The following is a 13,942-nucleotide window of genomic DNA, read 5'->3' as shown; positions in this document are numbered from 1 at the left end:
CCCCTGGGCGAGGCCAGGGAGGCAGGAGGGGCTGCGGGGCCCCGGCCCAGCTGCACTCACCAGCCTCTGCCAGGGCCGCGGCCACCTCGTTCTGGGTGGAGTAGATGTTGCAGGCAGACCAGCGGCACTGCGCCCCCAGGGCACACAGCGTCTCGATCAGCACCTGCGGGACAGCGGGTGGCCGGCTCACGGGTGGCCCGGGGACAGAGGTGTTCCAGGGCTCAGGGGTAACTGGGGGGACGGGGATGTCCTGGGGGTCAGGGGTGGCCCAAGCGCCAGCAGTGCCCTGGGGGTCAGGGATGACCCAGGGGTCAGCGGTGCCCCAGAGGTCAGGGGTGCCTGGGGGTTAGGGGTGCCTGGGGGTCAGGGGTGCCCCGGGGATCAGGGGTGCCCTGGGGGTCAGGGGTGCCCCAGAGGTCAGGGATGACCCGGGGGTCAGGGGTGCCTGGGGGTTAGGGGTGCCTGGGGGTCAGGAGTGCCCCGGGGGTCAGGGGTGCCCCAGAGGTCAGGGGTGCCTGGGGGTCAGGGATGACCCGGGGGTCAGGGGTGCCTGGGGGTTAGGGGTGCCTGGGGGTCAGGAGTGCCCCGGGGATCAGGGGTGCCCCGGGGGTCAGGGGCACCCCAGGTGCCTGCAGTGCCCCGGGGGTCAGGGGTGCCCCGGGGGTCAGGAGTGCCCCAGGTGCTTGCAGTGCCCCAGGGGTCAGGGGTGCCCCGGGGATCAGGAGTGCCCCAGAGATCAGGGGCACCCCAGGTGCCTGCAGTGCCCCAGGGGTCAGGGATGCCCCAGGGGCCAGGGGATGACCCTGGCACGAGAGCAGGCCTTGGGCAGCAGTGATGGGCACAGGAACATTTCCCAAGCTACTCTGGGTAAATGCCACCAGCACATCCTTTCCAAAACGCGTCCAGACTCAACTGAACGCGCCTTCTCCCATTCAAGGACATAAAGAACTTTCTTCCCCATGGAAAAGCTGATGTGCCAGCCCAGGCCCCTCAGATAAGCAGCCACTCACCGCAGTCTGTGCTGTGATGTGGGTACAGCCCACAATTTTAGCTCCAGCCAAAGGCTTCTCCCCCTGGGCTCGTTTCCTGAGCGAAATCAGAGCAGACATGTCTGCAAAAGGAAGAGAGCTTTTAATGCTGGTTCAGTCTGCAGGGTCCCCTCTCTGCCACAGCTCCCCTCCTTTCAGGGCCTCCCAGGATACATCCAGCCCCACAATTTCTGCTGAAGCCGTTACACAGGCAGGGAGAAAACTCCTCATCCCTGGCCTGGCAGGTCTGTGCAAAAGGGGACCGAAACACCAGTGTCATTTGTCACCTGACCAAGGGAAAAGGAGAGCAGCAAGGAGGGGTCTGGGACTGGCACTGCCCGGGGAAGGCTCCTAAGGACAGTCACCAGCCCTGTGGCAGCAGGTGAAGCACCTGAACTTGAAAACAGAGCTGCCACATCTCAGAAGAGCTGCTCTAAATGTGTCTGGATTATCTTCCCCTTCTAAAAGGAGAGTTACCCAATCACCCCACTGGAAATGGTAATTCAGCTTCCTACCACCCCCACAGGAAGGGGTGGGATTTTCAGCTTTGATGTGTCTGAAGGTGTAACAAAATCCTTGTCCATCCAAAGCCAACAAAACATTAAACCCTGCAAGAGCTCTGCTCCTGCTAGAAAAGGGATGGGACACAGCATCAGTGTCTGCTGGCACATCTCGCTCTTCCCGAACTGATTTTGGGGGGAGCAAACAGGACATCCAAGGCTGCAGCAGGAGTGGGAATTGCCACTCCTCAGCTCCTGGTCCCCAGAAGTGCCCCAAGCCCCAGAAGCCCCACACCCCACTCTGTACCTTGCTCGGCGATCTCAATCTCGCGGCGCCCGAACTCTGCCTGTTTGATGTTCTTCACACAGAAATTGCTGCTGCCCTTGGAGTTGGTTTGCTGCTTCTCTCGGGGGGACACCTCGTCATCAGAGCTGTCTGTGTACGAGGCAGCTGAAGCAAAAGAGCAATGAATGAGTGTAATGCCAGGCCTCATGAATCCAGGAACCTCCTACCCTTCAGGTTTCTGCTCTGTTTCCCTTCCCAGCTTTCACTCATGGCTCAAACCACCAATCTCCTAAGGAAAGCCAATGCCCTGAAGGAATTTTGCACTCTTTTTCTCTAGAACAGCCCAGAGGTAACAGGATTATCAACTGGCAATCAATGCCTGAGCTTTGGGAACGCCTGGAATCCTTCCCTCAGCATCCAAGTACAAACAGCAGCACAAATCCTGCCACGGGGTGCGAGCAGCACGTTCAGCGCAGCACCCACGCTGGGTGTTTGAGAGGAGCACACGAGGACAAGCACCTGGCACCTACCAGAGCTGTAGCTGTCGGTGGAAGACTGGGAGATGGAGCGGGACAGGGACCGGCGGCCCGTCTTGGTCGGGAATTTGGTGAACTCCTGCATGTCATCTGCAAACTGGATTTGCTGGGAGCAAAGGAAAAAAGTGCTAAATCAGGAGGTGATCCTTAAGGCATGGCACCTCCCCAAGCCACAGGGACCCAAAGATCCCTTCAGTTCACAAAAATTAACATCACCAAGTGCAAGGCTACAGATGCCAAAAATTAAATCCCTTCCTCTGCTTGAAAAGCTGCCACCAGGCTTTTGTCACCCTGCAAATTTGACACAACACCTGAAGATAAAAAGAGCAGCCTGAAACATCCCCTTTAATCCCTTCCCAGCTCCCTAAGGCTCCTTCAGGAATTACACTCCTTGTACAACCCACATCCCATGTGGAGGCAGAGCTCCTGCCCCCACAGCCCCTGCCCCAACCAATCCCAGCAGATTTCTGCCCAAAAATGCAGAAGTAAGAAAGCTGGGGTGGTCCCAACAGATCTCTGCTGCTTCCAGGCTCTTCCCCAGGAGCAGAGCATCCCACAGGTTAAAAACACCACTCATCCTTCCAAAACTGACACTGAAAGCACAGGAAAAAACCTCAGCAAGAGAGAACATTTCAACAAAAAGAAGTTGACATTGCATTGGCTTTCAGCCTCCTCTGCAGGACAAGATGTTTCCATTGGAAGAGAACCCCCAAACCAGCCACCTCTCTCAGCCAGAGGCAACTCAAGGCTCCAGCACCTTCCACCAGATCATCAAATTTAATTGTCTTGGGCCAAAAAGAGAGGAAAAATAACCCAAAACTGCTCAGCTGCTGCACTTGCCCTGAGTGAGCAGCAAGCAAAGGGCCTGTGAAAGGCAACGGAGGTGAAAGGGAATTAGGGAAGCACCAGCAACCCCAGCCTGCAGCCCCATCCCTGCTGCCATGCAGGAGACCCTGACAAAGAACCCCAGCACGGCCCCTTCACTCAGATCACGCCGCTGCAGGATTTAATTTTGCCATTTAACAGGGATGAGACGTCACGGCAGGGAGTGGGATTAACAAAGCATCCCCGAGACCCAGGAGACCTTGAGAGGAGTTCTAGAGAAATCAAGATGATGGAAAGAGACAGCCCAGAGCAGCCACAAGGAGGGGCTTTCAGTGTCACAGCCATCCCAAAAGCTCCCTGAAAGCTTTGATGCAGGAAACAGCCTTCAGAGGGGAGAAGAATGAAACTATTTCGTTGAAATGATTCATTCCAGAAAGGAGGAATCTGCACAGGCTGGAGCTGGGGTGGCTGCAGCACCAGTACAGCTATTTGGGCTGGAAAACGTTGCCACAATCCTACAGAATCCCAGCAGATGGGCCAAAAGACGCATGGTATTCCCCTTGGGAAGGGACAAGGGGGCATGAAACCCACGGCTCACTCCAAGGGAGGGATGATGTGGGACTCCAGCACCCCTTCCAGGAAGCGACTGGCACAGATCAGATCCATCACCACACCCAGCCAAACATCCCAGGCATTCCTGTGGGTGCTGCTGCTGCAAGGTTTCCAGCCAGCTCCTCCATCCTGGACTCATCACAGCCCAGTATCCGCTTCCCTGAGCAGGCTTCCCAGCAGACTCCAGTGGGATTCGGATGCAAACCGCTTTAGTTTGTATTAGTGGAAGGATAGGAAGGATAAATTGAGATAGAAGGTTTGGTTTTGCAATTGTTTGAGGTCTTTTGGTGCAGAGGGAGGATTCGGAGGGCACCACAACCTCCATCCCCATGGGGGAGCAGTAGGAGGTTCAGGAGGGCAGGATCCAGAGGGCACCCCAGCCCTATCCCCATGGGAGAGCAGAGGGAGGGCGCAGAGGGCAGGATCTAGAGGGCACTCCAGCCCTATCCCCACGGGAGAGCAGAGGGAGGACGCAGAGGAGACCACAACCCTCATCCCCAAGGGAAATCAGAGGGAGGACCTGGAGGGCATTGAAACCTCCATCCCCATGGGAGAGCAGAGGGAGGATCCGGAGGCCGCCACAACCCCCATCCCCACAGGGAAGCTGGTTCCAGGACAGAAGCACTTCCAGGCAGGTACCAATATTGTGCTCAGGGCGTGTGGCAGAAGCTGGCAGGATTCCCAACAAGGAATGATGTGGCTGGAATTTGTTCAAGGTCTATTCCTGGGATCAATCTTCCCCACACAGCCTGGGATAGGCTTGTGCTACTTCCATGCCAGTGTATTGCTCATGGGCACTTGTGAGGAGGAAAAAGCATCAGCAATTTCAGGACACAAGATTTCCATGCCTTCACATCAAGCTCTTCCTCTGGCAGCTCATCAAACCAGAGGGTATAAAAAAATATTCCCCATAAAACAGCTGCTGGCATTAAAACAGCTTAAAGTGTTAGCTGAGGAATTTTCTGTATCTCAGGGAAAGGTTTCCAGGGAAGAGGTGACCCAGCAGGGAAAAAACATAAAGCACAGTGCTCCAGCCCAGGGTGCAGGTCTGTCCTAGCCTGCAGCACTCAGGATGTGTGTGCTCTGGGACAAGGCCATTCCCTTCAGGGAAATGTGCTGCCTGGATGGGCTCACGGAGCAAAGCTCCTTTGGGAGGCAGTGGAAAAGAGGATGGGATAGAGGGATGCTGCACTGCCCCGTCCCACAACAGCCCACACAATCCACCTCCCCTTCAGGGCTCCAGCTGCGAGCGCTGAGCCAGCTCTGAGGCACAACCCCACCCTGCAAGAGAAACAGCAGGGTTAGAAACAAGGGAACGAGGGATTGAATCTAAGGGGAGAGAAAAAGCAAGTGCTAAGCAAACCAAGTGCTGAATTACCCCCAGTAATCCCTGCCGTGGCTTTACCAGGGCTCAGCTGAACTCCCCAGCTTAGCAAAATCTGCCCTGGCTAAAATTATCACCAAACCCCACGAACAGCACCCAAACCTGAGGAACCATGGGAACATCCAAGCCCCCCGAGGCCGGGCAGTGACCGCCGTGTCCGGAGCGCGAGGCGGCGGCGCGGGGAGCTCGGGCGAGGCGCGGGAGCAGAGGTGCGTGACCGGTGCCCCCCACGTGCCCAGCTCGAGCTGCATTAAGGAGAAGAGAAAATCTCCTAATCCCTCTGCCTGTCATGGGAACTGCAATGAGCAGCATTCCCAGCTGGGGGCTGTCCGTGGCTCGGCGGGATCGGGGCTGTTCAGCTCTCAAGTGCACAGGGATGAATTGCATCCCAAACTTCATCCTGCTGGAAGCAGCTTTTCCAAGCGGGTGGAGCACAAGGGTTTAAGAACAAGGAAAATATTTTTTCATCCCAGAAATCCGTGGTCAAGTAGGGAAAACAAGACAGCACCCATTTCCCTGCATAGGAACGAAGCCAGGGGTTTTCAGCATCACTGCCTGGAAAAGGAGAAGATGGGGCTGGAGACCAAAGGGGCCAAATGAGCAGCTCCTCACTTTGAACAGCAGGGATTTTGGGATGTATTCTGCAGGAAAACAGCAGGATCCACCATCTCCTGCCAAGTTCTTCCAGAGCATCACTGGGCACTGCCTGCTCCCAGTGACACCAGCCAAGCCAGAAGGACATTTTCTCCCTTTGGGAAATCCACTGCCACTGTACCCATTCCCAGGCAGATCTGACATTTCCCAACAACAGCTGCTCGTGTTCAGCTCAAACCACCCTTGCCAGGGCTGCAGCTCAGGGAGCACTGTCCACCCTCTTTGGCCACACTGCCCAGAGCATCCCAAACCACCAGGAAGCTGAAGACCAGCCTGAACAAGCTGCTCTCCAGGGCATAAGGATAAATCCAGAGAACAGGGCAGAGCCAAACCCAGCAGCTCAAGTGTTCCCAGCACACACAGCCTCATTTGTTTAATTATTACGACACAGGGAGGGCAAACAGATTGCAGGTCTGGATTGGTAGCACCTCACCAGACTGGCGGCTCATGGCTGCAGGGTGTGCCATCCTCCATGGCTGATCCCAAGCACTTTCCCAGTGGTCAGCCAGGAGAGCAGTGTTTGGAGCTGACAGAGTAAGAAAATGCCACTCCCTGACTCCAGGATGAGCCCAGATGTCCCTCTCGCACAGGACAATCCCACTTCCCATTTTAACACTTCTTCCATTCCCAGAAGAGCTCCAGAGAGGTCGCTTAAGTTCCTTCGTTTGCTACACATCCCTGACTGCATCCCATGCAGCCTTGGGGGAGAGCAGGAGCAGACTGTGGAAGGAACAGAGATTTTGGAAAGCATCCACCAACTCACAGCTGACATGGCTCATCAATGCACAGGCTGCACAGGGGAGAGGACACAGGCTGGGAAGCAGCTCCAGGCTCTGTTCCTAGCACCCCCAGGTTTGCTTCAGCAATTTTATTATTATTACTATTATTATTACTATTATTATTATTGTTATTGTTATTGTTATTATTTATTAGGGACAACATGAGCATCAGCACATACACAGCCATGGGAAAAGTGTCCTCCCAGCCACTTATGTCCTGGATAAGGGGAGTGGGGACAGGAGCAGGCTCCACACATCACCCAAGATAAGCAGGAAGCAATGAACCATGTAGAACCCTCCAGACTTCTGAGTCTGACATCCCTGGATGTGAGGACACAGCACAGTTGCCCAGGGAGGAACAGCAAAATGGGAGCAGAGCACGTTCCTACAGCCACACAACCACCTCTAAAGCAGAAGAGTCTCTGCAACCCACTTCTGTCCTCCCAGGAGGAAGCCTGGAAGGATCCAGTCCTGGAACCCCTCCTTTGGCTGGGGAAAACCAGCAGCAGGGATCAGGACTGTTCACTGCAGCCAGTTCCCCTCATTTTGTATGTTCTCCCAAACAAAATCTCCCTGGCAGAGGCTGGGAGGGCACTGCTGGATGCCCACGCTGCCAAGGCAGCCCTGACGTGACCTGTCTTTTAAGTTCATCATTTCTTTGTCATCCTGGAAATTCAGCCAGACAAGCAATTCAGCTCAAACAAGCATCATCCTCCTCCTCACCAGCCCTGCTCCCACATGAGACAGGAGCAGCAGCTCGGAGCAGGGCTGGGTTTTGCCCACCTGGAGATGGGCACCTTCAGGTTTCAGTCTCCATGGATTCCTTATCTGCAGAAGGACAGAGAGCTGCTGGTTCTTCTCGAGGAGGAGCTGGGTCAGGCATTTCTAAAGGACAAGTTGTTCTAATCCAATGATGGGCAGGAACAACTCATCACAGCATCCAGGGAGGGCAGAGACATCCCAGGAAATGAGGCCCTTCAGCCTCATCAGCAGAGGGGAAAAGTCAGATAACCGGTATTCTCCTTCATTCCAGGTCAAAAGGAAGAGAGGAGCAGCTTTGCTTGAGCCACCTCCTCAGAGAAAGGACAGAACTGTGCCGTGCTGTTTTCACAGCCACCCAGATCCCAGAGGGGACCCCGAGTTTCCTGACTGGGAGAAAAGGGCTATTGCCACGTTTGCTTCCCTGAGGCCATCCCAAAGCCACCAGCTGCAGGTTCCCAATGCTCCCAGTGTGTGTCCCTGTGCTGGCCCCTGGAGCTGGCCCCATGCCCACTGTGGCCATGCCAGGGCACTGGGTTTGTTTAGAGGACTTGGCTGCCCTGTCCTCAGGCCCCCTCTGCTCCACTACCAGGCTGGGAGAGCCAGCCCCTGTTCCCACAGGACAGTGTCTAGACATGAGGGACACACAGGGGACACACAGGGGGACACAGCTCCTGCTCCACAGTCCAACAGGACAAGGATTTTTGGGGTGGGAATCAGCAAGGCAGACAGGGATGGTTTTAGGGCTCTTTTCCTGGGAGGTTATCCAGGCTGGAAGGGTATTTCTGGATCACAGCACTCCTTAAGGATGGAAGGAAAGGAAAAACAAGATGCTGGGAGAAGAGAGATGGGGGATGAGGACCAGCAAGACTCTCACCCTGACAACTCACCATCCTCATCCCCAAAGCACTGGGGAGGGGAGGGTTTGAGGTGGACTTGGCTCTGTGACTCAAATCATCCCATTTTCCCACCTCCAAGCTCCGGTCACACGTGCCAGTGCAAACTTGGATGGCCAAGGGCTGCACAAATTCCCAGCAGGCTATGGCCAACCCATGGAAGAACCGCCAGGTTCCCAGTTCAAATCCTCCCAGCAGCAAACAAAACCCCAGCCAGAGCCCATGGCGAGGTGAAGGGGGGGAATTTCCCCCAGCAGTGCCCACTGCTTCACCCCACCCTTCCACAGGGATGCTGGAAGAGCAGGAGAGCTGCTCAGCAAGCATCTCCTGGTCCTCCTCAGCCTGAGCACCAAGGGCTCTGCGAGAGCTGGAAGTGAAACAGCCCTCAGGAAAAAGGACCTGTTTCTGCTCCAGGTGTGGCCTTTGCAGGAGGAGAACTTTCTCCTGGTGGTTTCCCCAACTATGAGAAGAAACCCCAAGTGCTGCACTCAGACATCACAGCAGGAAGAGCTTCCCCAGGCTGCTGCTCTGCGCATGGAAGCACGGCCATGTGGAATTTGGTGCTCCTGGATCTGCGCCGCTCACTCCCAGAGGGCTCACGGGGCAGGCTGTTCTCCCTGGAGGCACAGACCTGCCTGGCACTCTCCCCACCAACTCCCTGAGCAGGAATCCCAGCCAAACCGCCACCTGGAAACCTTTACACTGTTCCCAGTGAAGAAGTAAAAGGGCACTGAGGTCCTGGCAAAACAAACCAGCCAAGCCCTGATCCCAACATCCATCCTCCACTGCCAGGGAAAGGCTGCTTGGGTAGAGCACTGAGGAAGAAAAAAAACCAAACCAAGTTTCTGTGAGGCCAAGAGGAGAATTAAGGACTTCCACATGAATCTCAAAACTCAGCAGAGAAAAAGAAACACCAGGAAAGAAAGAGACCCATTCCAAAGGTTACTAGGCTGGAAACCACCAGAAGATTTCAGTCATGATGGGAATCACTGTAAATGCCAGTTAAAGGAAAAATAAACAGAAGCAGGGATTCAATAAAAGAAATGTGATTTTGAATGTTAAATAGTAACCGGGGATAAATCTGCCTCATAAACACCTGGAGGTCAAAGGTGTGCTCCAGCAGGAGCACAGGGAAAGCTCCCCACCAGCAGATAAGGAGGCTTCTACTCCTTGGACTGCAGGAGCTGAGGCAAAGGCTTGGGCCTGGCTTTGATGGAGCAGGATATCTCCTGAAACACAGAGGGATATCTCCTTCCTGGCAGGAACAGCAGAAGTCCAATGTCTGAGATCCCAAAGGGCAGTGAACTCGGGTCATGTCTGACAGGTTAACCCCATAATCCCCATGAACGGGCAAACAGCAACTGGTCTAAAGCCATCCCAGATTTCTCACCTCTGGATTCCTCCCCAGCGCCCACCCGGGCCACGGCACAGCACGTGCTTTGCATTGACTGCAGTCACCACACGGGAAGAACTGCACAAGCAACACGAGGTCGTGTCCCTGCAAGGACAAGGGGATGGATTCCCACTGCCAGAGAGCAGGGATGGATGGGATATTGGGAAGGAATTGTTCCCTGGGAGGGTGGGCAGGCCCTGGCACAGGGTGCCCAGAGCAGCTGGGGCTGTCCCAGCCCTGGCAGTGTCCAAGGCCAGGCTGGATGGGTCTCAGGAGCCACGGCAGAGCGAGGAACTGGGTGAGCTTTGAGGACCCTTCCAACCCAAAGCATTCCCTATTCCATGAGTGTGGGTTAAATCACTCCCAGCAGCTTATGGGGCAATCTGAGGACTGCTAGCCTCCAACAGGCCAGCTGGCAGAGCTGGAAGCCCATGGAAATGTGTTTGTGTGTCAGAGCTGAGAGGGAATCAGCTTTAATTAGCATCAATTTTTAAACTAATTAGAAAATGCCTCTCCAAGCACAGTTGTATGAGACCAAAGGAACACTTGGAAACGCTGTCAAACAGCTCATTCAGCAACACCTCATGGTCTGAAGGGAGGGCTCACCACAAAAAAAAAAAAAAGAAAAAACAACAAAAAAACCAACAAGTTGAGAAGGCCAAACTTCTGCTCCTTAATCCTAAAGCAGCCTCTCTGTTTTGGGGGCGAATCACTCTCCTTGGCACTCTGGGCACCCCACCTGCCTCCTCCTCTCCCTGCAAACTGCCTTGGAGAATCTCAGCATTCCAAAACTTCTACTGCTCTTTCAAAAACCAAAACAGCAAATCCCACTCAGGAGAGGCTCCAGCTATTATCAGGTACCCTTAGCTGATCCTCCATCCCTGTGTCACAGCTTTAAGGGAGAACACTCCTCAGGATCAGCAGGGAAACAGGAGCAGCTGTTCTGGAAAACTGGAAATCCATCCTCCCCCTGCCCCTCCCAAAGCCTCTCACAGTGCTACTTCCACTGCAGCTGCCCATTCCTCATTTACCAATAGAATTTTTTCAGCCCTGGAAGTTACTTGGATTTTGATGCATCTGGTGGGAGGCAAAGAAGGAAAAACCTCAGGCTTCAGCATGGGCTCTTCCTGCTCAGGAGTCAGAGGAATCACCACCAGGATGGACACACATCAGACTTGTGTCAGAGCAAAGGCAGCCTGCTGCTGCAAACGGGACTGATTCCATGAAGCCCCTTTCTTCTGAAGGAGGCAGGAGGGATGGAAGTGATTTCCTTGTGGAGATGGCAAGCTCAGAGAATATTTGGAGAAGGAGTTAGGTAATGTAGGAGACACTGTGCTGCCTGCAAGATGCTGACAGCTCCAAGGTCAACAGGAATCAGCCAGATGTTCTCGCTCCAAAACATGCCCAGGTTGGATGCAAAACTCTCCCCACAGTGCAGGAATGTGTGAAATCTGGAGCTCCCTGTTGGGAGGTGAGAGGAGGAGAGGCAGAAAACAGCAGACACAGGCTGAACCTCACCCTCATCTGGAAGGAAGACACTAAAACATGAATTTCAGGAAGGCAAAGCCCCAAAGAGCTTCCTTTTCCAGGCGGCCCACTTCTTCTCACTGAAAAAGGCCAGAAGGAGTGATCCCCTCCACCCACAGCACACAGATAAACCAGGCTCCAGCAGCTCCCACCCAAACCCTGGCTCCTGAGCGCAGGCAGCTCCTCAGCCAGGCAGGAACGGGCGCTGCCAGCAGCTCCAGGACTGCGGGGGCAGCCAGGGGGAAGCTGCGCCCAGCTCTGAGGGCTGCGGGAGCCTCACCCCAATTACAATGCAGCCTGTTCAAGGAGCTGGAACATCATGTCCTCGGCCACCTCAGTCCTTTGGCTGTCACCAACCTGAAGTAAACAGATTCTGCAGCAGCAATAAGCTCGTTACCAAGGCCACCGTATTGATCCCAAAGTGTAATTAAAATTCACAGTTCAAGCAGCCCGAGTCAACAGGGCAACGAGGGCAGCTCCAAAAGGCAGGACTGGCCTCAGCTTCCGCATCCTGCTGTCTCAGAGGCACAGAACCCATGGGGGGAGAGCAGCTGCCAAAAAACCAGCCCAAATTCTTCCCTCTCAGAGTGGGGAGGACCTGGCACAGGGGGCCCAGAGCAGCTGGGGCTGCCCCATCCCTGGGAGTGTCCACGGCCAGGACAGGGCTTGGAGCAACCTGGGATAGTGGAAAGTGTCCCTGCCTGTTGGAACCCTGGACATTGAGAATTTTAAACTTTCTGTGCTGAAAGGCACAGACCTGCAAGAGAACACTGTACGCGACCTGAGGCTGTGGAGAGGGCTTCCAAAATTGATTAACAGCACTGGGATTAGGGGTGTGCAATGGCAGGGGTGGAACTGGGTGATCTTCAAGGTCCTTCCGAACAAACCATTTCCGAACTAGCAGCTTCCTCTTTGCACCTTTGGGCATCAACCAAGATGTCCCAGAGCACCCAAGGGTTAACCGTGCCAGGGAAGCCTGCAGGGATGATGTGGGCAGAGTGGATTCCAGCAGCGCTCAGGGTGCCCAAGCCCCTGGAATTATCCAGTGCCCTGGGAAGGGCTTCCACACAACCTGCTGAGGTGTCAGCATGATGCTCCTCCTTGGTGGGGCTCCCTGACTCTTCTCCCAGCCCCTTACAGACTCAACCCCTGTTGAGTCTCACAGAGTCTCACTCTGGGAGAAGTTCTGGCACAAAGTCCTTCCCACTGCAGGCCCTTGGGGCCACCAGCAGGTCCCAGGACGGTCACCTGGAACGTCACCACCGTGTGCTGAGTGAAGGTGAGCCAGAGGCCCCAGATAAGCAGCTCTGATCAAAGGGCTCAGCAGGAAACATAACGAGCCCTCTGCAAATGCCACTGTCACTCGCAGGAAACTCCGGGGGATAAAAACACAGCCAAGCACAAGCAAATCCCTCAGGCTGAGTGCTGAGGTTCCACACATTTCCTGCTCCAAAACCTGGGATGAGGCACCCACCAACTCCTCAGAGGAGCAACACAGACAGGATCCTCACTTGCAAAGGATGAACTCCAACCTGACCTTGAAAACCCGATTTCCAGAGTGAAATACCCCAGCCTCAACATCTAGGAGGGAGTGCAGGAACTCATTCCAACATTTGCACAGGCTGGAAAGCACAGAGAAAACTGTTCCCAGAGAAAGTGTTGTGGTAGGCCAGTCCCCAGCAGAAGAGAACCCGGCATCTCAGGGAAGGTCACAACAAAACACTGTGCTGCTGCCCCAGCACTCTTCCCACGCTCCAGACCGGGCAGCTCACGTGGAAGGGGGCTCCCAGGATGGGTGGTCTCCACCTCCACACCATTAAAAGATGACACGAGATGCTTCTGAAGACTGGGAAGAATGGATATGCAACTCTTCTCCCATCTCCAGAGGACTGACACAAGAGTGGAAACCCAGCCTCCTTCAGGGATGCAGCAAGAAAAGGGGAAAGCAAAAGCCACAGGCTCTGGCACATCATTTTGAAGATGGTTTGTGCCCATCAAACCCCCAAACCCTCCTGTCTTCCCCCTCTCTGGCTCAACAATTCAATTAAGTGTCTTCTGGCCTTGCCCAGTGCTGGGGCACTGGTACGAGCCTCACCCCTGGACATTGGGGAGACCCTCCAAAACACTGGGAAGGTCCTAAGAGCAACTTAGGAAAAAATTAGGATTCTATCATTTAACACAGCACCAGGAGTGACCTGGCTGCCCCAAGCCCTGGTAATTCATCTCCACTCCAAACACCCCTGAGCTTTTTTTTCCCCAGTTATTAGGGTTTTCCTGCACCCCAGGGAAGGCCAGACTCTCTCAGGACATCCATACAGGACGATGAGCTGTTCAACTCATCCCAGCCCAGGCACCTCATTGTGAGAAGGAAAAGCTGCCATGACAGAGCAAGGAACCAAAGAACTGAAGATCTGGGCAAAGGAATGAGAGCCAGGTGCATGGTGCTGCAGAACAGCAGGACAGGAGGTGGTAGCCATGGCCCCAGACAGGCTCACAAAGGCACAGAGGATTTATGAGCAGCCACTCTAAGGAATTAAATTAAAGGGACAGGAAAAATGAATGGCTACAGGAGCTCTGTCAGGACAAACAAGGGCAGTCTCATCCCCCTGACAGCCCCAAGGGGAAGGTTTCACCCGGCCTGGCAGAGCAGCAGGGACCTGGGATAAGTCCCGACAGAGCAAAGTGGGGCAGGAACAGGTCTTTGGGAACGGGCTGTGCAGGGCAGGGACGCAGGCGGCCGCAGCAAGGTCAGCGGTGCGCAGG

General features: G+C 54.8%; 1 protein-coding gene across 3 annotated transcripts in view; it reads right to left on the bottom strand.

The window, feature by feature from the left end:
• AHCYL1 (adenosylhomocysteinase like 1) overlaps window positions 1–13,942 on the bottom strand; it is a 28,867-nt gene that overhangs the window by 10,644 nt on the left and 4,281 nt on the right. For all 3 annotated transcript variants that reach the window (XM_038162488.1, XM_038162487.1, XM_038162489.1), the window contains exons 2-5: window positions 2,345–2,456; window positions 1,836–1,979; window positions 1,011–1,111; window positions 61–163 (exon numbers count right to left, since the gene is read on the bottom strand). In XM_038162488.1, coding sequence (XP_038018416.1) covers window positions 61–163; window positions 1,011–1,111; window positions 1,836–1,979; window positions 2,345–2,456 — 460 coding nt within the window. The remainder of the gene's footprint in view (window positions 1–60; window positions 164–1,010; window positions 1,112–1,835; window positions 1,980–2,344; window positions 2,457–13,942) is intronic.

Source organism: Motacilla alba, chromosome 26, assembly GCF_015832195.1.
Source record: "Motacilla alba alba isolate MOTALB_02 chromosome 26, Motacilla_alba_V1.0_pri, whole genome shotgun sequence".
Classification (NCBI taxonomy): Eukaryota; Metazoa; Chordata; class Aves; order Passeriformes; family Motacillidae; genus Motacilla; species Motacilla alba.
The sequence above is the reverse complement of the archived record's forward strand: the minus strand, read 5'-3'. Positions and strand labels throughout refer to the sequence as shown.